The 26,082-nt window shown below is 48.9% G+C and overlaps 1 protein-coding gene and 1 long non-coding RNA gene across 4 annotated transcripts in view; one reads left to right on the top strand and one right to left on the bottom strand.

Moving 5' to 3' along the window:
• Positions 1-1,784: 1,784 nt before the first annotated feature.
• LOC142907715 (uncharacterized) overlaps positions 1,785-26,082 on the bottom strand; it is a 37,363-nt gene continuing 13,065 nt past the window's right edge. The window contains exon 2 of one of the 3 annotated variants that reach the window (XM_076057372.1): positions 1,785-9,747. In XM_076057372.1, the coding sequence (XP_075913487.1) occupies positions 9,712-9,747 (36 nt within the window). In that variant the 3' untranslated portion in view covers positions 1,785-9,711. The remainder of the gene's footprint in view (positions 9,748-26,082) is intronic. The other 2 variants (XM_076057371.1, XM_076057373.1) reach the window with 2 other exon arrangements.
• Positions 10,854-22,911, top strand: LOC142907716 (uncharacterized). The gene is made up of 2 exons (XR_012931225.1): positions 10,854-10,967; positions 20,018-22,911. It is a non-coding gene; the product is annotated as an uncharacterized LOC142907716 (long non-coding RNA).

The following is a 26,082-nucleotide window of genomic DNA, read 5'->3' as shown; positions in this document are numbered from 1 at the left end:
GGTGGCGGCTTCCGCCATGCGCATTCAACGCAGGTAGCGACCCATCGGTGCACATTAGCGGTCATGCCTGGCCAAAAGTAACGACCCTGTAATGTGCACAATGTCTTCCACCCTGCAAGGTGCAGCAGCTGGCGGCAATGTACATCCATGATCAATTGTCGACGTAGCGACTCCGGAACCACCAGGCATCGCCGGCGTCCAACCGGGTCCCATCGCATGAGGAGGTCCTCCCATACGATGTACTCCTCCCCCCTGCCTCCGCTGAGGCACGTAGCGCTTGCAGGGGGGCTTCCTCCAGCTGTAGACGTCTCCAATCGTCCAAGGTCAGCCCCAGGTAGTGGTCGGTCAGCTGGACCTCACCCTGTGCGCCCTCCGCCGTGTGTATTGGAGCGATGACCGTCCCCTCCGGCCACGCCTCCTTGCAGCGTGTCGCGCCTGTGGTGCATGCACAATGGCCCTGGGGCGCCAGCCAGGACAATGCGTCCGCGTTGGTGTATCTGGTTCCCTTGCGATGCACCACTTGGTACCTGTACTCCTGCAGGCGCTCTATCCATCTGGCCAGCTGGCCTGAAGGCTGGTCGATGCAGAGCGAATACTGCAAGGCCGCGTGATCAGTGCGGACAGTAAATTTGCGACCATACAGGTAGGGCCGAAATTGCTGCATGAAGTGAACGACCACCAAGAGCTCCCTACATGTGACGCAGTAGCGCTGCTCCGCTGATGAAAGCACGCAACTACCATAGGCGATAACCACCTCCCAACCCTTGTGACAAGACGCTGCCGATGCCCACATTGCTGGCGTCCGTGTCCAGGGTAAATGGGAGGCCAAAATCCAGAAAGGCCAATGGTGGTGCATCTGTCAAACGCGAGCGCAACTGCTGGAATGCCTCCTCCTCCAGAGGGCCCCAATTAAACCTCTGGTTCTTTGCCATCAACACATGCAAGGGCTTCGCAATGGTTGTGAAGTTGGGTACAAACCGGCGGTAGTAGGACACGAAACCCACAAACCTGCGTACCTCTGGAACCGTTGTGGGGACAGCCCAGGCCCTCACGCAGGCCGTCGTTTCCGGGTCTGTAGCCACTCTAGACTCACTGATGACGTGGCCCAAGTAGCGTACCGACGACTGCATAAGGTGGCACTTCGATGGCTTGAGCTTCAAGTTCGCGTTCCGGAACCGTAGGAATACCTGACGTAATCGGCCAATGTGTTCCTCAAATGATCGGCTGAAGACAATGACGTCGTCCAGGTAGATGAGTCACGTTTCCTACTGGAGGCCTGCTAAGGCCAACTCCATTAAGCGTTGGAACGTCGCCGGTGCAGTCTGGAGGCCCATAGGCAGGCAGTTGAACTCAAGCAGGCCCGGTGGTGTCCGGAATGCTGTTTTAGGCCGGGAGTCCGCATCTAGTGGGACCTGCCAGAAACCGGACAATAAACCCAGTGTACTGATCATTTTTGCTCCTGCCAATGCATTGTGAGTCGTCGATACGTGGTAGGGGATATGCGTCGGCAAGCGTGACGGCATTGAGGCGTCGGAAGTCCACGCAGAATCTCAGTGACCCATCTGACTTCTTGACTAGGACCACCGGTGCCCCCCAGGGACTCCAGGATGGGGAAATATTGTCGGCCCGCAGCATCTCCTGCACCGCTTGTTGAATGCGCCCGGTCGCCCCGAGGACAACCAGGACCTGGCCTGGCGAGTTGGCCTGACTCCCCGAGCCGAGGCCGTCCCCCTGCTTGATGCGTTACACGTGTAGTGGGTTCCAGTGACACGGAGACGGTAGAGTAGAGGCAGCACTTATTTATTTATAACAAGGGGTCACACAGAAGGGGTAGCGGCCCCTTCACCCGAATACACTTAGGAATATCCCCCTAGGCTATCTAGCCTAAGCCTATGTTCCCCGATTCCTCCAGCTAAGGGCTCTAGGGGAGGATGTCTGATCTGGCCCTGGTTAAGCGCAGATCACGGCACCCCGCCAACCAGACCGGCCCTTAGAAGGACGTCGGCTCTGTGGCTCCTGGGGCCGTACCACTGGCTTGCCCTGCCGATCCTGAGAAGGACAGTGGTCAGGGGAGTCCCAGGGTTCTACTTAGCTGGTCTTCCTTCTTCCCTGGTACTTCATTCTTGGCCCCAACACTCTGCCCTGAGCTTCCTCACTCTCCGCCCTTTATACCCATAACCCACTGGGCGGGGCTGTAGAAGCGGACGTCATTGTCGCCACCTAGGATCACACCAAGGTTCGGCTGTACCTTTGTATCACACAACACCCTACATCACCCCCTCCCGTACAGCTCGCAGCCGTCCCGGCTGTAACAACATCAACAATAAAAATATAACAAAACCCCAACTGTGCGTGCCTCATAATAACAAACACCCCAACAAATAACCAAACCCGCCTATACAAAATTTCCCTATGTAGATACTTCCCCCCCCCTTCCCCCCCCCCCCCCCCGCATTAAACCCGAGCCACCCGTCCGTGCAGAAAAGGAAGAACATAACAAGTGTAACAAGAAGTCACAACAACCGGCGCGTTTTAGCACGAGTCCGTTTTGCGGTCCCATCGTAGGGGGAGAACCCGGCCGTGCCAGCGGTGGGCGCTGTCCATGCGGGTGCACAACCCCCCGACGTCCCGGGAGAGCAGCCCTCATCCCCGCCAGGTGGCGCAAGCGGCCCGGAGGCCGTCATCCTCGGGGCACCTGAAGATGGCACAGTTAGTGGTACATCAGGGCCAGGCGGCGGAGTTGCCGTCCCGGGGTCAGTGGACACATCGCATGGTCGGCCTGTGTAGTGTAGTGGAGGGGCGCGAGGTGTCGCAACCGGCTTCAGCCGCGAGGGGTGGACGTACCAGTGGCGTTTTCCCCACTGAATGCAGATGCATTGTGGCTGCATGACCTGTACAATTTCCACCGGACCCCTCCATGGCCGCAACAATTTTGCCGAGGTTGCCAATGGCACTTGAGGGCAGTGCAACCAAGCCTTGTCCCCGGGCTTCCATGCATGGGTGTGTGACTTGTGCGACCGCATCCATTCGTTGGCCTTCTGACGAGAATGAGAGTTTTGGGTGGCTGCCTCCCGTGCTTCGGTCAACCTCCGGATGTTAAATTTGATGTGGTCGGCCAATTTTGATTTCTCGTTTGGTTCGGAGACCCGTAACTAAGTTGTAATAGGTGGGTCAACATCGCGACCATACATCAGGAAGAACGGCGAGAAACCGGTCGCCGCGTGAGGAGCCATCCTGTAGGCCGGCAAAACACCCGGGATCTGAAGGTCCCAATCGGTCTGGGAGTTACACACTTGGTGACACAACATAGACGTGAGGGTCCTGTGCAGGCGTTCTACCATACCATCAGTTTGCGGGTGATAGGGAGAAGTTCGAATTTTCTTTGTACCCAGAAGCATACACACCTCGTGCAGAACGACACCAGAGAAATTCTTCCCTTGGTCAGTCAGCAGCCATTCGGGAGCACCTTTGTCGAGGACGTAGTCCTGGACAAAGGCCTCGGCGACGGCCGCTGCTGACTGGTTGGCGAGGGGCCATGCCATAGGCCAGTGTGTAAAGTATTCCACGCCAACCAGCAGGTACTTGTTACCCCTAGGGGTCGTAGGGAAGGGCCCCAATATGTCAAGTGCAACGAGTTCATTAACCCGAGAGACTGTATTTGACTGTATCGGTGGACGGGCGGCTCTCGCTGGTGGTTTCCGTTGGGCGCATCGATTGCATGCACCCAGGAGGTCATCCAAGTCCCTAGCCATACCCGGCCAGAAGAAGTTCAGCTGGAGCATGGCAAGGGTCTTGTGGGTCCCCAAGTGCAAAAGCCGCTCGTGAGCAGCCCACACAGCCTTACCCCGCAGAGCAAAAGGCACCACCAGCCTGTGCCAGTGCGCCTTCCCGTCCCAATGCAGCAGGAGCCCCTGGCGCAATCCGAACGAGTCAACGCCCATCACTCCCTTCAAGGAATCCCCCGCACGACGACGCAACGCGAGGAGGGATGCGTCCTCCATCTGTTGGCGCCCCCATTCTATAACGGACAACCCCCGCAAGGAGTCCTTACCCCCCTGCTCGATAGGACCCACTGACAAGCGGTCCTCGGTGGTGTCAGCAAGGACTGGAGCGTCAGACGCGGTGCCATCATCTGGCGGCTTGCAACGCCCCGAACCCGTGAGGCAAGCGCAATCGGAGGCGGGTGGCAGACGAGACAGGCATCCGCATTAGCGTGTCGAACACCCTTCCGCTACGTGGTAGGAAAATCAAAGTCCTGAAGGACCTCGAGCCATCGGGACAATTGCCCCGAGGGCTGCTCTACCCGCAAGGCATATTGTAATGCCGCATGGTCTGTACGGACGGTGAAATGCCGCCCGTACAGATATGGCCGATATTGTTGTATGAAATATACAATGGCCAACAGCTCCCGACATGCGACACAATATCTCTGCTTCGCGGGAGACAGGACCCTACTGCCATAAGCCACCATGCACTCCACACCATCGATGACCTGCGAGAGCACACCCCCGATACCCGTATTGCTGGTGTCAGTATCGAGCAGGAAGGGTTTGGAAAAATCGGGGTAGCTTAATGGTAGAGCCTGCACGAGAGCGTCGCGAAGGGAACGGAAAGCGATCTCCTCGGCCTGGTCCCAACCAAACCTCGCTCCCTTTGCCATCAGGGCATGCAAAGGTTTGGCAACGGTAGCAAAGTTCGCAACGAACCGCCGACAATAGGATGCAAAACCAACAAAGCTCCTGACCTCAGCCACCGAGGTGGGGGTCGGCCAGGAGCTGACACACTGCGTCTTCGCGGGATCGGTAGAAATGCCCGATCGGCTGACGATGTGTCCTAAATACCGCACGGATTCCCGGAGCAGGTGGCATTTTTGCGGCTTGAATTTCAAATTTGCAGCGCGCATTTTGAGGAACACGGCACGCAATCACAACAGGTGTTCGTCAAATGTTTTGCCGAACACGATGACATCGTCCAGATAGATGAGACAAACGTCCCATTGCAAGCCAGCCAAAACCAGTTCCATAAGGTGCTGAAACGTCGCCGGAGCGGAATGTAAGCCCATGGGTAACCGGTTAAATTGAAATAGGCCTTGAGGTGTACGAAAGGCAGTCTTCGGTCTGGACTCATCATCCAATGGGAGTTGCCAAAATCCGGATAACAAGTCCAGCGTGAAAAAAACGTGCGCCTGCAAAAGCATCCAGGGAATCGTCCATCTGGGGAAGTGGATACGCATCGGCCACAGAGATTTTATTTAGGCGCCGAAAATCCACACAGAATCGCAAGGACCCATCGTGCTTTTTGACAAGCACTATGGGTGCTCCCCATGGGCTGGTGGACGGAGATATGATATCTGCGGCCAACATGTCATCTACAGCCAATTTGACATGATCCTTTTCGGCGGGACTCAACCGAAAAGGATTTTGGCGTATCGGGGCATTGTCACCCGTGTCGATATGATGTCGCAATAATTTGGTGCATCCAATATCATACTTATGTTTGCTAAAGACCTCGGAAAATTCGATCAGAATGGTGCGTAAGTCGGCGCGCTGGGAGTCGGAGAGATCGCTTGTTTTGGAACATAGCGCATCTGCCCAACCCTCGTCCTCAAATGGGACGTGGGTAAGTTGGAGGACCCCTCCCCTCCCCATTTGCCCCACAACCGTTTCTACTACGGGTACCGGCGTCGCGTGTGCAAGCACGGTGCCTTGGTTAACTACGGCCGTCTGCGCTCCGACGTTAAGGACCATGATGAATGGTTTATCGCTCCCCTTATCGATCGTTTGCGCAGCCACCAAATCCAATCCGTTCTCCCCAGCCCTCGAGGGCCCCAACAGGACACCGTGATCCGTCACACCCGGAGCGAAAGGTCGACGCAACCGGAGAGGCACGAGCATTTGCGCGCCCGGTGGTACCCGCACTGTATGGGTGACGACTGCCTGTACCGTTGTGCATGCTGCCCATGAGACGGGAGAGGACAGGAAGGGTACACGTCGGCCCGAAGGGAGCTCGATGCACCCCTGATCAATTAATATTTTAATCGGCATTTTGGCCAAAAAGTCTGTCCCCAACAAGCACAGAACCGCTAGCGAGGAAGAATCTGGCCCAGACAATTTTATATCCCCAATGCAAATTTGTGCTCGGATTTGGCTTATGATACCCAACGAACCCCCGTTTGCTGCACAACATGGAACATCAAATGGCAGCAAGGGGCGGCTCTGCACAGGAAGTATATTATAGATCAAATCCCAGACAATAGTCGCCGACGCACCCGTATCGACGAGGACCCGCACCTCAACCCCGTCTATACACCCCGCGACCACGGACGTACCCGCCGACGCAGCAACAACACGGTGGGCCAATTTGGTCCACTGGCTCGGCCCTAGCGCCCTCTCGACCCCGCCGCAACCCGACGAACCCACGGTCGAACCCCGGGGTTTGTGCACTGGAGCGCGCGAGGTAGGGATATGTGTGTGCACAGGCTGAGCATGTGTGGTGCCGCGACTTGCTGGAGTTAGATACGGGGGTGGGTAGGCTGGAGCACCGTCCGGCTGTGGTCCCGGCTGTCGCTGTCGCGGTGCCCGGCATCCCGCAGCCACGTGGCCCCTGAGGCCACAGTCGTAACAGGTGATGAGCACACCCGATGCTTTAGGTTGCTCCTGGCGGCCCGATGATGGTGGAGCCGTCCTCCCCCCGGACTTCCACTCCGTAGGGCGACCCAGCCGCTCCGTTGGGGACGAGAGGTGGTCGACGCTGTGACAGATGTGCGTGGATGCACTTCGCCACCCGCAAGGAACACATGTCTGCGTCGTCCGCTGCGACGATAACAATCTGGAGCTCTTGAGCCAGCGCCAGAAGTTTCTCTATCACCATAGCGTCCACCCCTTCACCGTCCATGCGTGGGAAAGCTGCCTTTGCGAGGGCCAGGAGAGCCGTGAGAATAGAAAAGGTGTTTCCTCTGATGTCTTTGCTACTTATATTCCCAAGGGCAACACGTGATTATATCCACTTCCTGGGGGCTGTGGGGCAAATGGGAAGTGCAAGACATGTTTATTTTTAGGTGAAAGGACAGATATATTGAGGGGCAGATTCGTCTGTTTTTGTTGCTTAAATTCTCCATGGTGATGTGAATAATTAGTGGTGTGTTCTTCTCCGGCAGGGTACGAGCAAAATTCCTAAACTTTTATTCTCTCTTACCCTCATAAAACAAGGCCATTGTCTCCTCGCTCTATCAACAACTTAATCCAAAATAATCAGTGAAGCAGATTCCATGACGAAAGAAATCCAGTCTGCTGTTCAACAACACGATTGGACTGGAGTCAGAATGCAATCAGATTTTAAAAGGTCAGAGGTTTCTCAGGACAAATATTAAATCCGCACAGGCTTTCTACAGGATTGAAGAAGTCTGAAAAACCTCTAACTCATGCATTTCAACCACATTTCGCATTTATATTCTGTAGATTTCGAGTCCAGCACATGAAGAGCACCATTCAAACAGAAATCTCGACTCAATGTGGCTTGTGTTGCGCACTGTCTTGAAAATGTCTGCACAGTTGTGATGGTGGGATGAAACTGGGGTGTTTGGGCCGTTTGGGGTAATTATGCAAATTAACTGTGTAATGGAAGAGACAAACCCAATTAATAAATACAAATAAAATAACCAATTCTAAAGGCTCATCTTACCTAAAGACATTGTTTTTTGTCTATCCGTCTGTGTCCACGCCTTCCTTGTAATGCCTTTAAGTAACAAACTATTGGGTTTACATTTCAACAAAGTACAAAAATACAACTAAGCCCCCCGGTGAACACTTGCAATTTATTTTTGACCTTGGTCAAATGTAAACTAAGAAAATCTAACTTTGTACAATGCACACTGATCTTAATAACTTTGAGCCACGCGCCAAAGTACACATCAGCGCATGCCTAGAATGCCAACATTGTATTGACCTTGGAGGGTTGATATGCCGAGTCAACCCCTCAAACAGGATTTGAACTCGCAACCTTCCCATTGCAACCCGTTCGCTCTACCGCTGTCGGGTCACTTTGTGTGACGGCTACTCAAGGGGCCAGCGGCACAATGAGAATTTGTGAGCCTAGCATGTGGATAGCCCAGGTCCTGGCTATTTCAGCAGAACCTTTGTCCATCACGTCCCACGATGGAGGACCTACCACGGCTGCCCGCATCGTCTCTGGGCAACGGTGTCATGCGGACTGGGTCCCTAGGGAAGAGCCCGCATGTCTTCCTGCTCTAGTCATAATGCATTTGCCATTTTTACTTTGCTTGATCCAGCCTGTGGTGTCCATCAGCTAAGTCAGGGACTAATGGCTGCAGCAACTCTGACAGCTGGAAGTAGATTCCGTAACTGTCGGGCCATACACGGCTGAGCAGGCAATAGCTTGCAGCTCTCAAGCGGTGTAGTTCTGTGGGTAGCGGTGACACAGCGGTTAGTGCGACTCAGCATCAAATGCGTAACTGTGCAAACATTGCCACTGGAGAGACAAAGGCGATCGAGTGTGGTTCTGGCCACCCACCCCATGTGCCATACCAGCCTTTATAAGTTCCCTCTAACAGCACTTGCCCCAACAGTCTGCTATAGGCTATACGGGGGATCTTTGGCTCTCTAGTATGTGGGAAATAAAAACGCCAGAAAGGCAGCCGAGTAGGGAATCAAACGAAGAACCTTCTTGCTGAAAGGCACTGTGTCACTCTGCTGCCCGATATCAGACCTCTTGTGAACTGTGAATTAAGATTATGCTAACGTTGACAAAAGTGATTTAAGGATCAAGTATTGGTTTTGTATGTGCCAAGTCGTCTAGCACTGTGAAGTCACTGGACTATGTAGGATCAAGATTATTTTCACTCTGCATCTTGAATACGGTAAATGGGCTAAACCAGCCACAAAACAGCAGCACATTTTTAGATTTATGTTTATTTGTTGAATTGATTTTACAATTAATTGTGAAATTATACAACTGCGATGAATGATTATCATGGGAAGTTTTCAGCTTCGTGATCCATACTAAAATAAAACTCATGACAAGGTGAGAAATTACTTTCAGTACTTCCAATTGAGGTTGTGCTTCGGATTACATTTTACATTTTCTCAAAACTTTAACTTCAAATTTTCATGTTGCTGTTAAATTGCTATGTATTTTATAACATCTAATTTTAGTTTAGTTCCTTCCATTCATTAAAAAATAACTTCGATTTCAATGGGAACATCTCTTGCTAAATTTGGTTGTGATAATTTTAATTAAACTCACAGGTGCGGTGAAACAATTGGCGCGTAAATCTCTTGGATGTGTCGGATAGTAGAGGCTCTTAAAAAGCACAAATTTGGCCAGATCATCATTGTGGACAAACAGAAATATATCATGAATCATTACTTTGGCTGTTAAAACCGCCCCATTAATTATATTAACCGTTGTAGAGCATAAAAATAACATACCTGTCTGAATGTATGCGTGAATACAGTAGCATACGTTTGTACATAATTTTGCCCGAAAATTTTAAATGTGCATCAGTGAAAATGAGTCGATACCAAATTTACATTTCTCAGTCCACCTCATTTTCTCGTTGAGCTTCCACCTTCGTGAGAACACAAACTTCAGTGACGACGTCTTCATCCTCGTCCTGATGCTGATGGATGAAGCCATCACCCACTTCACCGTTTTGTGTTAAACTTTGGACAGAATTAACTTTACCCTCTGCCTTCAGGGTATGGACTTCGGAATCAAGACCTGGTGATGCTGTTTAAAACAATAAAACATATCAGCAAACAAAATTCATCACCTTAAATAAACTCCTTAAGTTTTTTTAAGCAACGGTTTTATTCACAACTGGCGTGCCCGAGACACGTGGCGCCTGGTTCTTGGGCGAGGCTATTTGAGAGTTTAGGGACCGCGGCGTTTTTGACCTATACAAATATATATGTAAATAATAAGGCGTCCATACAAAATGTAAATTGCTTTAAAGTAGCGAATTAATTGATTAATTGATGCCGATTTTGATACATGCATGATCACCGGATCTGAGTGTGTGCAAAATTTGGAATTGATTGGACAACGGGAAGTAGACTAAATTTTGATTACAAGATTTGACCACGACACAAGAGTCAAGTTAAGTAAAACCGTTGAAAAAAACTAAGTGTTTGTGTGGTGCCGCCGCAGCGCAGCCGCTCCAGCGGAACCGCGCCCACTACCGCGGCGCCATCACCTATGCCGCAGATTTCCCGCCACTCTCCCAGGGCCGGTGCCTTCTCAGACGTCCGCGTTTTGGCCCCTGCACAGTCGTGAGGCCGCTGCAGCAGGGCCACTCTGCCGAGGTCGTGCTCACCGCCGCAAAGCCGCCACCGGGGGATGTCGACGCCGACGCTGCGCACCCTCACCACCCCCCCCCCCCCCCACACGAATGTACACACGCCCCACGTAGAGCCAGGAGGGGAGGTCACCCGGCTGATAGGTTTTTGTCCAGAAGTCCCTAGTGGGATCGAACTTCATGGTTTCCTGCGGCCGGGAAATTGGGCGATCTTCCCCCCTGTAGCTGACATGCACTGCGGCGCCGCGACCTGATATTAAAGTTGCATGGTCGCGGCAAGGGCCATCGAACCACCGCGAGTGGAGCCTCACACATGCACGGGTCAGTGGACTGGTAGCGGGAGAACAGAGAGCGGACGTCGGTGAGATCACTGCGGCGACGTCATCTGAGCTGGGATCCGGACATCGAAAGGGCGGGAGAATCCGAGCCCCTGATTGGACGGGAGGCCAAGGGTCGGAAAGAGCAAAAATTCCTTTGTTGTAGGTAGGATAAAAAGGAGGGGGATTGGGGTAGCAGGGGGGTTCTTCTGGTTCAAGATCATCGCGGTCCCGGGAGCAGGAGAGTCAGCCATCCGAGACGTCCGTGAGACGTACTCCAGCATCGGCAGGCTCGTCGCCTCATTCCCTCACAGCGGTCAGTACATCGGGGAGAAGTAAGTACGAGTGAGAGAGGCGTAAGTTCAGCCGTTTTACATCCAGGATAGAGAGCGGGGCGAGCGGTAGGGGAAATCGACTCGTAGACCTCCGACCATACCATCACAGGTAAATAAAATTCGCTAGTGGGGGGAAAAAAACTGTGTTGCGTGGTCTTTTGGGAGTGTGAAGTGGAGGGCAGTGTGCGCTGGGTGTCTACGTGTATGCGCGGCTGTGCACCTCGAGACGAAGCGTGGGGTGTTTACGTGCCCGCACGATTGCCCACCATAGTGCTTAGCGATCGCGTACCTGGGTGGCGGTGCCGCGGTCACGCACCCGCACACGGGTCTGGTCGCGAGATAGCGAGTTAGAGCGCCGAGCGCGCGACTGTTTGAGCGGGACCTTTAACTCAGAGCCGAGCGAGCGTCCCCAATCAGCGGCGCGCGCACGGCAGAAACCCCGCCCGCCCGTCCCCCGGCTCCAACCCCCTCGCGTGCGATTGGTCTGTTTACGGGCAGAGGGTAGGGGGCGTGTTTGTTATTGTCGGCACACGTGGAGCACGGGTGGGAGGGAAACACGCGCCGCGCCTGTTTGTTTACGGGCGGGACGGAGATTTACTTTGCGAGCGCGCTTACAGCCCGACCCCGCCTTTGCACAGTGTAACGCATCGCAAGCGCGGAGCGTACGAGCCGCTAATTAAACTATGCAAACGCGGTCTACATCCCAGGCAGAGGGTACAGGGGGGCGAGACGTTAGGGGTCGTTAGTCTGGACCTGACGGAGCAGCCGGGGGGTAGCGGTGTGAGTGGAACGGGGGAGTCGATGGGCAGCGGCCCCGACAATTCAGTGATGGCGGGGGACGGTAGCCCCCACAACTGCTGTGTCAGCCGAGTTTCTGCGCTGTGTTGCATTATATTTCTAAGTTCACTAGGTTTGTCTCTTTCATTTGTACCTGAAGATGATTGCTTGCTTTGCAATCGAAATGTCGTATGATATTACGTAATTTATTATTTTCTATTTCTACCTGACTTTACCGAAAGAACCAAAGAATAATTCCTGCAGTCATGAAAGCGTCAAATCAAGTTTGAATTCACCTCTACGGGGAGGTTTTAAGTTTGTTTTTTCCTCTCTCTCTGTCTCGTTGTTGTCTCTCTCTGCTTGTGTGTCTTTGTGTCTCCATGTCTGTGCCTTGTCACTCTCCCAAATTTCACACTTAACTTCTAATTGAGCAATCTTTGGAGAGGCCTAATCGACCAGGCCATGTGTTGACCGACTCTGTGTCGCATTACATTACATTTCCAAATTTTACTAAGTTAGTTTGATTTAGTGTTGCCTCCGTCTGTCTCCCCTCAGCGTTGGCGGTGGAGCTCTCATTGTGGGATCTCCCATTGACATGCTAATTCTTCTAACCCCCCCCCCTCTCTCTGTACCCCCTCTCTAGCTATTAAGGCCTCGACACAGACGTTGTTTCTCTGTGTGCCCATGCATGTCTCTCTCTCTGTGTCTCTGTGTTAACTCTTTCCGCTTGTGTGTCTGTGTATGTCTCCGGTTCTGTGTCTCTTGGACGTAATCAACCAGGTAGGGTATTGACTGCTGTGTCAGCCGACTTTCTGCGCTGTGTTGCATTATTTTTCTAAGTTCACTAGGTTTGTCTCTCTTTCATTTGTACCTGATGATTGCTTGGTTTGCAATCGAAACGTCGTATGATATTATGCAATTTATTATTTTCTATTTCTACGTGACTTTACCGAAAGAACCAAAGAATAATTCCTGCAGTCACGAAAGCGTCAAATCAAGTATGCAACCAATTAGGCTATAGGAAAGTACCCCAAGGCCTCCTATTGGTACAGAGAGGCCTCCATAGCGATTGATCGGGGAGGCAAGGTTTGAAGGGATTGAAGGAGAAGTTAAAACTGAAAAAGGTGGGAAGCGATGGTTGAGTGTTGAGGTGACGTTTAAGAACCGTTGAGGAAGAAGGATGGGGATTGGCTGAAAGGAGGACAGATAAGTTTTGAGAGAAGGGGCTGGAAAGGGGAGGAGACGTTCAGGGAGAGTAGTACACAGGTTGCAATACAGAACATTATTATAACTGCATGGACCAAAGGATGATCTCTGCGAGATTGGATGCAGATATAACGTTCGACCACACTGCCAGATAATGATTATTCAACATTGGCTTGCGAGACATGCTGAGTAGAAACTTGCAGAGCCCCATTGTGATTTTAGGCGAGGGCAGTTCTGCACAAATGCCACTTTTTCTTTCCATCTACTACAGCAAAGATGGATGGATTTTCAGCAGAATCTAGATCTCTGCTTTCTTGATATAATCAAGGCCTACATTACCGTAAAGAGGCTGATGATCTGGTGATTGCTGCTCACTCAGAGAAAGAGTTGGAGGAGCTGCAGCTGAACCTGTTGGGTGCCAAAAAGAGGCGACTATGCTCACAATCATTAAGGCAGTCCCAGGTTAAACTACGTGGCTGAGAGTCGGAACCATTCCCTGTTCACCTTGGGGTGCGACAGGGATGTACTCTGGCTCCCATATTATTTAAGATCTATTTCGCCTGGGTTTGTTGTGCCATCAAACACTCAACCCCCACAACTCCCAATGGGTGATGGGGCAGTTTTGGAGAGAGTGGAGCGTTTTCCATACCTGGGCAGTGTGCTCATGACCGGCTCCGGTTTGACAGTAGGAAGTCTCACTTCGAATTAATCGAGCGATATATCATTGGCTGAGTAATGCTGTGTGGAAGCTACCTGGTCTGTCACTCCACACTGAGCTCCGGGTCTCCTTGGCCACAGTTATGCCCTTCTCTATGCTTGTGATGCATGGACCTATCTAATGAAACATTTATGTTTTTCTTGTCAACATCTACCGTCAGCAGTGTGGATGTGTATAGCGAGGTGCAATGCCCCCCCCCATCTCTTCCCCCCTCTCTCCCCCTATCTCTACCCCCCATCTCTACCCTCTTCCTCCCCCCATTGTCTAACACACTTGGGCTGCACCTTCGCCTTCAGCTCCACCTCTATCTCTACCCCCCTCTCTCTCTCCCCCTGTCTCTGCCCCCTCCCACACCCCTTTGTCTCCAACATTTGCGCTGGCTGCCCCGCCCATGCACTTTGAAAGCCCTTATAAGCAGTTGCATTTGGAGGCTTGCCCCCTCTTTTCTCTCTGCCTGATGAAGACCGCTTGTGTTGCGATCGAAACGTCGTGGGTTTTTTGCGTTAATTTATTTCAATTTATTATTTTTCATTTTATTGTATCTGTTATTTTTTTTATTTTCTATCTACGTGACTTTACAGAAATAACCAAGAATACGATCCTGGGCCTCCCCTAGGTTGAATTAGCATCAAATAAGTACCTGGTGCAATGTGTAAAGATCGCAGCTGGGGAGATAAAGGCGGCCGGGCGTGGTGTTGGCCAGTCATCCCCTTGTGTGCCGTGCAGGCTTTCATAGGTGCTCGCTAACACCACTTGCCCCAACAGTCAGTGAAGGTTATATGGAGGATATTTGTCTTTTTGTATAGTGGTATGTATCTAGGTGTGTTATTAGTGTAGGTTAATATAGGGTTATTGATCGTTTAACATTTATTGGCGGTTTGTTTGTCCACACGTTTTTTCGTTCGCGTCTGTGTGAGACAACGTGCATCTGTGTCCAGTATTTGTGTTATGTGTCTATTATTTGTCCTCGTGTCTGTGCGTTTGTTTATCTTTGTGCGTGTGTTCGTGTCTGCGCATGTTTATGTGTGCATACTGTAGAGTGTGGTGTACTGTGGCTTGGATAGCGATGTGTTTGGTGTACTACAGTGTTTACAGTGCGGCCCAGGTAGTGTGCGTGTTGTGCAGGCTCTATGTGTGTATGGTACAACATCTGCTGGACTATATAGCCTTGATACCTGGTAGTGCAGGCTGTGTTTAAGTGGTGAAAGCTATGTATAATTGTGGGCCGTGGTGGTGGGAGTTTGAGTCATGGATGTCTATGTAGCTTGGTTAGTGTGTGCGAGGGGCTGGTAGCCCCTCCACCTTGCACTTCTTGTACCAAGTACCATGGTGGAAACACCGAAATAAGCTAATGCTGGAGGCCCCAGGGGACAGGCTTTTTGACGCTTCTGGCCAAACTCCATCTGGCAGATTCAGACTGAATCCACCCTCTCGGGGTTCCTCCAGGAACAGGAGACTGCTGCAATTGGCCACGTGGTATGTTTCGACTCTCGTGGAGAAGAGGCTACCACGTCTCTGTCGGAAGATGGACCAGTACCACCTGGATCTCTGTGGAATACAGGAGGTCTGGTGGACTGGTTCTGCCTCCAGTCATCATGAGAGGCGGACAGCCCTTTACTTGGGGCAGAAGACTGCCAAACCACAGAAAGTGGCACTTATTTTGAACAAAATAGTTCAGGGGGTGTGGGAGCATAGTGGTGAGATGTGGGAAGCTGTAAGTCCCAGGCTGCTGTGAATTTGCCTCCCCATCAACAAAGGGCAAGGAATGTTGCTGGTGGTTGCTTACACCCCCACCAAAGATAAACATCAGTGGAGGGATGCAGACAAACCCGATGCATCAGGTGCCTGTCCCAGGTGCTAACCACAGGGGACCCTCAGGATAGAATTATCCAGTGGTGGGTGCCTGAATGGGTCATGATGCAGCACCTAGGTTTGAGTGATTGGAAGGCATGGGCCAGATCAACACAATAACGATAGAAGGCTTCAAGACATCTGTGATACCCATGGGCTTCTAATTACCAACACACTGTTCCGGCATCGGCGCATCCACGTAACATAGATGCACACCGAGTCCATGCAAGAATATCTGCTGAACTATGTAGCGACAAACCATTGGATGCGGGCCTATGTCCTTCACACTAGGATCTACCATGAGCTGATCTGCCCCTGACCACCGGCTTGTCATCTGTAATATGCACCTGCCATTTTTCCACTCCGATGGTGGGTGTCCATCTAGGACCCCATTCAAACCCACAGTAGCCTGGTCTCAGCGAGTTGAGGATAGTTGCAAGTAGGACTTGCTCATGCATTGCTGCATTGGATATGCAGTCTAAAACTCTCGGGATGACCCTGGCTGAAGGAGGAGGTGCTCCGGCTGGCTGAGACAAAGCGACAGGCCCACTCCCAGCATCTACAGCATCCCACGTCAGAGGATTAGGATGTTTACTGCAGCTTTCGCTCGGAAGTTTGGAGAGCCGTGCGGTGCTGCAAGGATGGGTAGTGGTCACGGGTTGCTGAGAAGATGTATGCCTCGGTAGCCCGTGATCGCAAATCACTCTTGAAATCCATCAAAAGGAAAGAAAGGTGATCTGTTCTCCAACACCCAGGAACAGGTTTGCAGATGTGCTGAGCATTTCTGAGGCCTTGAGGGTGGGGAAATCCCTCAGCCTGGAAAACATCATGGAGCACAGTAGGGATAATCCTGTGGAGGCTGACATGTCTAGAAATTTGGAAGTATCCCACCCCCTGTTGGAGGCTGGCTGAAGTGCCATCTCTTGAGGAAGTACAGAAGGCGATCCAGAGTCTGAGACCAGGAAGATCACCAGGCAAAAATAATATCCTAAGCAAAATGCTGAGGGAGGGTGGCGGTTGTGTGCAGACTGCCCCATATGACATAACAGCCTGGCCCACTGGATGGGTTCTACAGGATTGGAAGAATGCCCTGGTGGTCCCTCTCTTTAAGAAGGGGGGCCGCACAGACTTTAACTACAGGGGCATCTCCCTGCTCAGTATGCCGGGAAGAGACCTTGCAAGGATTATTCAACATCGCCATGCCAGGCACGCTGAAGAGAGGCTTGCGGAGCCCCAATATAGTTTCAGGCCAGGGCAGTCCTCTACAGATGCCATATTTTCTGTCCATCTGTTACAGCAGAGGTGTCAGGAATTCTAACAGGAACTACATCTCTGCTTTATTGACCTGGTCAAGGCCTATGATACCATCCACAGCTCGGCCACAGTTATGCCCTTCCCTATGCTTGTGATACATGGACCCATCTAATGGAACATCTATGCCGATTTGAAACTTCAGGCTGGCTTGCCTATGAGCCATCCTGGATTTAACCAGGCATGATTGTGTGATTATCTCATAAATCTTTGAAAGATCTGGACACATTCCCATAAGTGAGCTCCTCTGTTGGGGAAGGCTGCGTTGACTGGGTCATGTAACCTGCATGCCCAGTCACTGCATACCCAAGCAGATTATGTTTGGCTGGATGAAGGAGCTAAAGGGGTGTGGTATGGGCTGGAGAAGAGATGGACCGATGTGGTCCAAGAGGAAGTCGAGCTGGGTGGACTAGCTGAAGACTGGTACCAGTGGTATCAAGATCGGCGTCTTCTGAGGTTGCTCGTGAAGGATGCTACTGGGCAGTGGAAACAGCTGCCCTTCAACAACAGCAGAGGGCAGAAGAGTGATGCGCACAACAATGAGCAGAGCACTGGGTGGCTTAAATACAGCAAGTTGGCACAGTATGGAGCACATATGATCCATCTGCCAGTCATCTCTGTCAGTCCGTGGCACCTATATATGTCCTATGACCTCCTGATAGCGAGCCTTCGATGCTTCACGTGACTTCAAAGTGCACGTAGCCAGGCACAGGTACTCTGGTAAAGGCATCACCACTTAGTGGAGAATGGTGGCTGTTGTGTTGTGTTGTTAGTGCTCTGCACACCAATAAATTAGCTCAAAATATAACGCTCTTGTGAACAACCAAATGGTATTTAGGGACAAGGTTTTCCCATATAGACGGAATTGTTAATGAAAGGTCAGTGCGCATATTTATCTAAACCTAACCAAACCATAACCATCCAAAGAAATCTAAGGCACGAAACAAAGCTATCTAGGGCACGGGTCAAAACACGAAGCCAATTGTCATCAGGCTGGGTTCTGTATGGCAACAGACTGAAGCTTCGTGTTCAGCTGCTCCTAACATTCGTCTTCTGATTGCTTCGACATCACGATAACTAATTTTGACGCACCCCGGAATATTTCATCACCAGGTTTGCGAATTGCGGTAAAATAAATAATTATTGTGGAAAATGTGCTTTTTTCATTACACTCACCAGTGTACCGCCAATACGTTAATTTGTTGCTTTTGCTTTGCCTTAAATATTCTAGGAAGTAACCACACCCTGTGAGTGTTTTGCTAATGCGCCATCTGTTGAGGAAGTGCAAGGGGCGATCCAGAGTCTTAACAGGAGTGTTAATGCCAGGCATTATTAACCTCTAAAGAAAGAAGCTCAGAAAGGGTGGTGATTTTACGCAGGTTGTAATACAGAACCTTATTTTAAATGCATGGACCAAAGGATGATCTCTGCAGGATTAGACGCAGATCTAACCTTCGACCACACTGATTTCCAGATCATGATTATTCAACATTTGCTTGCCAGACATGCTGAGAAGAAACCCGCAAAGCCCTAATTTTGGTTTCAGGCCAGGGCAGTTCTGCACAAACGTCATATTTCCTGTCCATCTGCCACAGCAAAGATGTATTGATTTTCAGCAGAAACTAGATCCCTGATTTCTTTATGTAATCAAGGCCTACAGTACCATATGGAGGCTTGAGCTTTGGGTTGTTATTTGTTTTCGATTACCCTGCCCCTCTGCTCACATTCGTTATGGATGTTTATCATTTTTGGCAGGCCTGGATACTGCTGAATGACCAGAAATCAGAACCATTTCTTGTTCAACGTGGTTTGTGACAGAAATGCCCTCTGGCCCGATACATTACATAGCATATGTATTAATTACGTAGTTTGAGAAGCTCACAATGGTCCTACACAAAATTGCTTTCGGTACAATTACAATGAGAGGCTAATCGATGCCTGAATATAGTTAAGGAGTCGTTCCCTGCTGGTCAACCATGTTATGTATCCTGATGATCTGGTAATGGCTACTCAATGAGATGGAGTTAGGGACTGTTGTTCTGTACCTGGATAATTCCATCACGGGGCGGGGCCTTACATATGTTCTACACATATAAAGCACCTGCCTGGGTATTTCATGTCATCCAAAACTCCACCTGCTCAACTCTCCATGAGTAATCAGGCAGTTCTACAGGTAGTGTAGGAGCTCCCATACCTGGTCAATGTGTCCATAACCAGCTCTGGGTTGGCAAGATAAAGGAACAACTGTGGTGACTTGAAGGCTGGTCTGCCTATAACCCATCCTCTATTGAACCAGACCAGATTGTATTAGACAGATCCCTGAGATATCGGTATGGAATATAATCAGTGAGCCTCTTTGGCTGGCGAGGTTGCGTTGGTTGGGTCATGAATCCCACATGGCCAAATACCACATGCGAGGGGCTAAACAGGCATGGCATTGGGTTACAGTAGAGATTGTAGGTTGTGGAGGCGATTGGACTTGCAGATGACTGGTACCAGAGTGTCAAGATCGGCCTCTGTGGGGGAGGTTCGGGAGGAATGCTGCAAGGCAGTTGGAGGTGTTTGCCGTGCAACAGCAATGAGATCGGAAGAGTGATGCTCCCATCAATGGGCAGAGAGCTGGGTGGCTTAAACGCAGCAAGTTAACACAGTGGGGATCACAGGTAGTGCATCTGCCAGTAATCTCAGTCATCCCTTGATACCTGGATCATTCCAATGACCTGCTGGAAGGCATTCCACACTTTGATGGCCCCAAATTGCACCTATCATGGTACGAGGACTGTGATGCCGCTACTTCCAATTAGTGATGAATGGTGGTTTTGTTTATATAATCTATTACTGATCCATGTGAAATGTATATGTATGAGTGGATCAATGTGGGGAGCGGTAGCACGGCATGAACCCATCAATTTAGAGTTTAATTATTGCTGAAAGTAAGCATTATTGCCAAGTGATAGCTGAACTTAATGTGGGTCACTTTCCCACCAAATGCGTGTCTTACCACCCCGTGTAATGAATTGGAAAGTTTTTTTTTCAATATATCATGAATATATGACTAAGTATAAACGTGTATGTCATGTGTGATTGCATATATGCATTCTTGTATGCCCCTATGCTGATGTCAATGGTTTGGATATTGGTGTATTCTGCCTGCAGCTGACACTTTCTCTGCTACATTACTCTGCAGCATTGGTCAGATGGATTGAAGACACTCAGCCCAGCTTTATTTTAAAAGGCACAATTGCGACCAATGTCTGTACAGCACGGATCGGAATAGCCACTTTAAGCAGCACCAGAGAACACACACAGGAGATAAACCCATCAAGTGTACTGTGTGGCAAGGTATTTTCACGATCACCACATCTTCAAAGACACCAGAAAACAGAGGAGAGAAACCCTTAAAATGCACCGCGTGCGCAAAGGCATTTGGACACTTGGAGAGCAGAAACAGGCATCAGAAGACCTACTAGGAGCGGAGTTTGAAATCGACGTGTGAAGATCAAAATGCTGCAATAAACGCATCCCTCATGAAACAAGAACCAGAAAAAATCCAGATATGAAAACTGGCCAGGAGTGAAGGTGAAATATCAAGAAGTGAAAATGAATAGTTAAGGTGAAGAGTGAATAAGTGAAGGTGAAATGTGAAGAAGTCAAGGTGAATAGTGAGGATCAAGATTAATCTTCAAAATCTGACTTTCACATCGATGGAGGCAGCGTGAAGCAGGATGAGAATTCTAACTCTGAGGCAGAGCGAGGCAACTTTCAGCAATTTGTGGATGTGGAGGTTTGGGTGGACTTTTTAGGCTGCAACAAGATGAAAACAAAATCTAGATATGAAACGGGGCCAGGAGTGAAGGTGAAATGTCAAGAAGTGAAGATGAAGAGTGAAGAAGTGAAGGTGAATAGTGAAGATCAAGATTCAACTTCAAAATCTGACCTTCACATCGATGGAGGCAGCGTGAAGCAGGAGAAGAATTCTGACTGAGACAGAGCAAGGCAACCACCAGCAATTTGTGGATGTGGAGGTGTGGGTGGAATTTTAAGGCTATACAGAGTCAATTAGAGACCAGGTAGACGTGTAACCTTGAGACAAACAAGTCCCATTGCATTCACCTTATTCGCAGGACTCTCATTATGAATATATGGAGTTGAAGACTTGCCTCCAAGTTTCAACCTCCAAGTCGCCAACGAAGGCAGTATATTGTGACCATTGCCAGCATGCAACGGCCTACTTTTTTGGAATTACGTAATGTGATATTTAATATCTGCCGTTAAGTAGACTTGCTTGTTTTTTGGTTGATTTTCCTGCAGTAATGTCCAAGGCTGCCTCCCGGTTTTTAACCATTAAGTTCTGCATCAAGTAGTGAATGCGCCACCACCTAGCTTCTTTCATTCCGAGAATGCATGCAGCTGTATGCCTCATCCAGTCAGAGATCAACTTACAGTATGTGCGATGTAACGTGTTGCAGTACATTTCAGTGTCATAATGCAATATTGCCAATATGCCTATCTATCATTTGGAATAATTGTTTAATAGATACTCATCTGATGTTGTGCATACATGTAATGTTTTGCCTGGAAGGGTCAAAAATGAAAAACGCGATGACTGGACAAAAGTGTGTTTTTGGTATTAACCTGTAAAGAAAACTCATTTGGCAGCTGTTGTTTTTGTAATACAGGTCAATAGGTATATTTGTGATTCCGGAAGCATTGGGCTCTGGAGCAAGTCATTGTCTTTGAAATAAGAAACATAGGATCGTTCACCAGTTACACAGTAGAACACTTAACAGTTAAGTGTAGGATATATATTATCCACAACAACACTAATTACACTGGTCTGCAAGTTTTTAGACGTCGTCTGCTTCAGAGATGAAATGTGCTGTTTATTATGGATTTTTACGTGCTGAATTCAAATATGACAATTAAAACAACTGATTGGCTTCTATTCCTATGTTTTTACATTTTACGTCTATAGTTATTGAGTAGATAGTAGAGTTTCTCATAAATTGTAAACCTAGGCCTTTTTAATGTGTTGATGGTTGCTTTACATGATAACATGTCACCTGTCCTGTTTACGTAACACTTAAAAAATCAGCAAAGGGGTTATATAAAGTGCATTATGAAACAGAAGGCAAAACACTATTATGTATATATAAGTACATAGTTTAGTCCTTATTGAGTGTCTACTCGGCGCTTCTTGGCTTGTCTCTTGTATTAATTAAATGGAGCATCTCTTGTCACTGTCCAGCAAAAGTCTGCAAGCATTGATGGGCTCCATTTGCCCTGATAGCGTTTCTACATTGTTGTAATGTCCTGGTGAAATTGCTCGCCATGCTTGTAGCTCACTGCTCCGCAGTTCGGTGGGAAGAAATATAGACGAGCGCAAAAATGTATCTTTAATGACGTTGCAACCAAGGCTTTTGTATGCCTTGAGGTTTTCCACCAACTCCCTGTAGTTGTCTGCCTTGTTGTTTCCGAGAAAATGTGTTGCCACTAACTGGAAGGCGTTCCATACCGTCTTGTCGATGCCACGCAGTGCACTGTCAAATGCATCATCTCAAAGAAGTTCACGAATCTGAGGACCAACAAAGACACCTTTTATCTTAGCTTCACTTAACCTTGTAAATTTTCTACGGAGGTACTTTAAAGCACATTTTGTTTTTTCCATCGCTTTGACAAAGTTCTTCATCAGACCCAGCTTGATGTGTAATGGTGGTAACAAAATCTTCCTTGATTTAACAAGTGGTGGATGCTGAACACTTTTTCTCCCAGGCTCCAATGACTATCGGAGTGGCCACTATCTTGATGTAGTGGGAATCTCTCACACGACTCCTCTCACCACGGTTAAAATACGCTGCCAAGCTTAGCAGTATTCATTGGAGCGCTGTCTTTCCGACAGTTCTGTTTCTTCACCTGAGGACGGCTGCTTGTGTTGTGGCCGAAACGTCGTGAGAATTTAATTTTATTATGTTTTATTTGTATTATTTCCTTCTACGTGACTTTACCGAAAGAACCAAAAAGATGAATCCCTGCAGTCACGAAAGCTTTAAATCGAAAAATAAAACAGCAGTATTTTGTGTATCCAGTCTGCAGACCATGCAAGAGAGCAACAACCTTAAAATCGCCAGAATGCTGCCACTGATGTTGGTCATAGTTTATGCACCTCAAAAGTTGTTTCATGTTGTCATAGGTTTCCTTCATATGAACTGCATGACCAACCGGAATTGATGGCAAAACATTGCCATTATGCTGCAAAACAGCTTTAAGACTTAGCTTCGATTAATCAATGAAAAGTCTCCACTCATCTGGATCATGAACGATGTTGAGGGCTGCCATCACACCATCGATGTTGTTGCAGGCTACAAGATCACCTTCCATGAAGAAGAATGGGACAAGATCCTTTTGATGGTCACGGAACATGGAAGCCCTAACATCACCTGCCAGGATATTCCACTGCTGCAGTCTGGAGCCCAACAACTCTGCCTTACTCTTGGGTAGTTCCAAATCCCTGACAAGGTCTTTCAGTTCACTTTGTGTTATAAGGTGTGGTTCAGAGGAGGAGGTTGGCAGAAAATCTGGGTCATGTGACCTTGATGGTTCAGGACCAGAAGTTTCTTCCTTGTCTGACTCAAGTTAGAATGATTCTGGTGCATCAGGAACCGGGTACTGGGTGTATAGCTGATGGAATGTTTGGATAATGCACAGTCCACTTTTTCTTCTTTGACACACCTTTCCCAACTGGAGGCGCCATGCAGAAGTAACAATTGCTGATATTATCTGTTGGCTCTCCAAATCATTGGTACTGTAAAAGGCATAGATTTCCTTTTCCTGTTCAACCACTGGCGAAGATTTGTTGCACAAGTGTTGCACCATATGTGTGGGGCCCACATCTTGTCCTGATCTCCAATTTTGCAGCCAAAACAAAGGTGATATTTTTCTTAACGATAGTGGTTATACTGCGTTTTGGGATGCAAACGTCACCACCACCACAAACATAGCAGAAGTTATCTGCTTTGTTCACACAAGTACGAGGCATCTCTGCTCACTTTTGCTAAACAGAAATGTCTCCTTTTGATTTAAAGCTTTCGTGACTGCAGGGATTCATATTCTTGGTTCTTTCGGTAAAGTCACGTAGAAGGGAAACTTCTACGTGACTTTACCGAAAGAACCAAGGAGAGAAATGTCTCCCTTTGCAAAATCAAACACTGGCAATTAAGAGAGCACGACACTGCATGATTTCTCGAGCTGATATAGGGCAATTTGTTCAGCAGAGGAATGTAAGCCTGGTTATGGTTGCATCATCCATGACTTCTAGGAATAACATGATGCAATTCATATCATGTATGTTGCAATACCAGGTTCAGATTGCATCATTTATTGTTTTGCTCAAAAACAAGTTCTGTCCAAACTCAGTGATAGATTTATTCATAGATCCAGTCAAATATGTATTTTAGTAATTCCTGGTTTAAATTGAGATCCCTTCCCTTTATAACTCACTTATCCTCCGCCATTCAAGTCAAGGGTCATATATACTGACCCAGTAGCATATCTTGAAAACATTTTCATTCTAAGTGACCCAGAATTAGTAAAGTTGGACTACATTTATTTCGGAAGCATTTTGGCTGTAGACCAGTGTTATTATCATGTGTCACGTGTTATAGAGGTTGTCGAACTACGACTCCTATATAACAGATGGTCGTTGCTGATAAATATCTGGATGTTTGCAACCATCGGTTAAAACACGCCTGACTACACCAAAACCGGTCCACAGTTATCTCATCCCAAATATTCGACGGCCACCCTCATGTTTTCATTGTCCCTGTGCTGCACAAGTTGACTCTGCTCTGGTCTGTGAGTGGACATTAGTCTGCCAGTAGTAGCCAATGTTTGGTACGTGTAATCTTAGGGTTGTTGCTTTTGGATACTTTTTTCTAATTTTGTACATTTAATTAATGACATTATTATAACTCCCGTCTTATTTACCCTTCAGTGGCTAGCCCATCTTTACAAATCAATTTTCAGATTGCTCTGATGGTTTACAACTTTTTTATATGACTTGCCTCGACCTATCTATCCCCCTAAACCCCATCCAGGGTACTTCGTTCATCCACTATGGAGCTGCTCATTAAAACTAACATTAAATGCAAGAGTGGGTGGACATGCCTTCGTATCTGCAGCTCCCGCTGTGTAGAATGCACTCCCACTCCAAATTGGCCAAATTAAGACCCTTTTACTATTTAAGTCTCAAAAACGTATTGTTAACTTCGGCCATATTTAAATTAATCTTAGTTTGGGTGATTTGTATAGTGTTGTGAGATGCAATTTTGTGCAAACCACTCTAGATTTTAAAAAAATATGTTTATTATTTTACTCGTTGGACTGCCCACTTGAGAGTTCCACCAGGTTTATGCAACCAACTGCCCAAGTGAGGTAGCAGTGGACCAGCTACTCTGTACATAAAAACGTCCCCTATAAACCACTCCTCTTTCTGATGCAAGCTCCAATGAGTTTGCAACACCCCGAGGTGGAATGCTGCCCTCCTTAGTATTACCGGCACAAGAATACATTTAGCCAAATATGTTCTGCATACAACTACTGTGGGTAGAAACGTGAAGGCAGACTTCTTACAGCTATGGCCCTGTAACACTACGGGGTACGGTCCCGTCACCTGGTAACGTAAGGGAGGTACAGCCTCCCTTCTAGCGTGCCCTACACACTTCGGGCTAAGCTCTCATGGGTCTTCTGCTACAGGAGCTAGGGGAGGCGAGCCTGACCAGACCTAGCCAGGGTACGGGTCCCACCACTGGTTTGCTACAACCCGGCTCTGACAAGAGCCTCGGTTGAGGGTCCCAGGGTGCTAGCCTAGTCTTCAGGCGTCTTCAGGTCTTGAGTGGATAAATACTGCCGGTCCCGTTGAGAGGGCCGGCTTTTATACAGAAGTTGGGGCTTACCCTGCCCCTAACCACACCTTCTCCAGAACTTTCCAGAAGTTTCTGGAAGGGTCTGGAATGAACCGTTGGCCCTTATCCCCCAGCACCCACCCCTTGGGGGTCTGGGGTCTCTACCTCCCGTCACGGGGTACCCGGTGGTTACACCAGGTCAACCACCACACCTCCCTCTCTCGGCCGCCCCCTATCGGCCTGTGAGGGTGGTGACCACAGGAATACCCACAGCGCCTTTGGATGGCGCAACACAACCACCATGACAGTGCAGGGACGTGCGGTCAGGGGAGGCAGGGGAGGCAGAGCCTCA

Source organism: Petromyzon marinus, chromosome 82 (assembly GCF_048934315.1).
Source record: "Petromyzon marinus isolate PM22_M1 ecotype Great Lakes invasive population chromosome 82, UKy_Petmar_22M1.pri1.0, whole genome shotgun sequence".
Classification (NCBI taxonomy): Eukaryota; Metazoa; Chordata; class Hyperoartia; order Petromyzontiformes; family Petromyzontidae; genus Petromyzon; species Petromyzon marinus.
The sequence above is the reverse complement of the archived record's forward strand: the minus strand, read 5'-3'. Positions and strand labels throughout refer to the sequence as shown.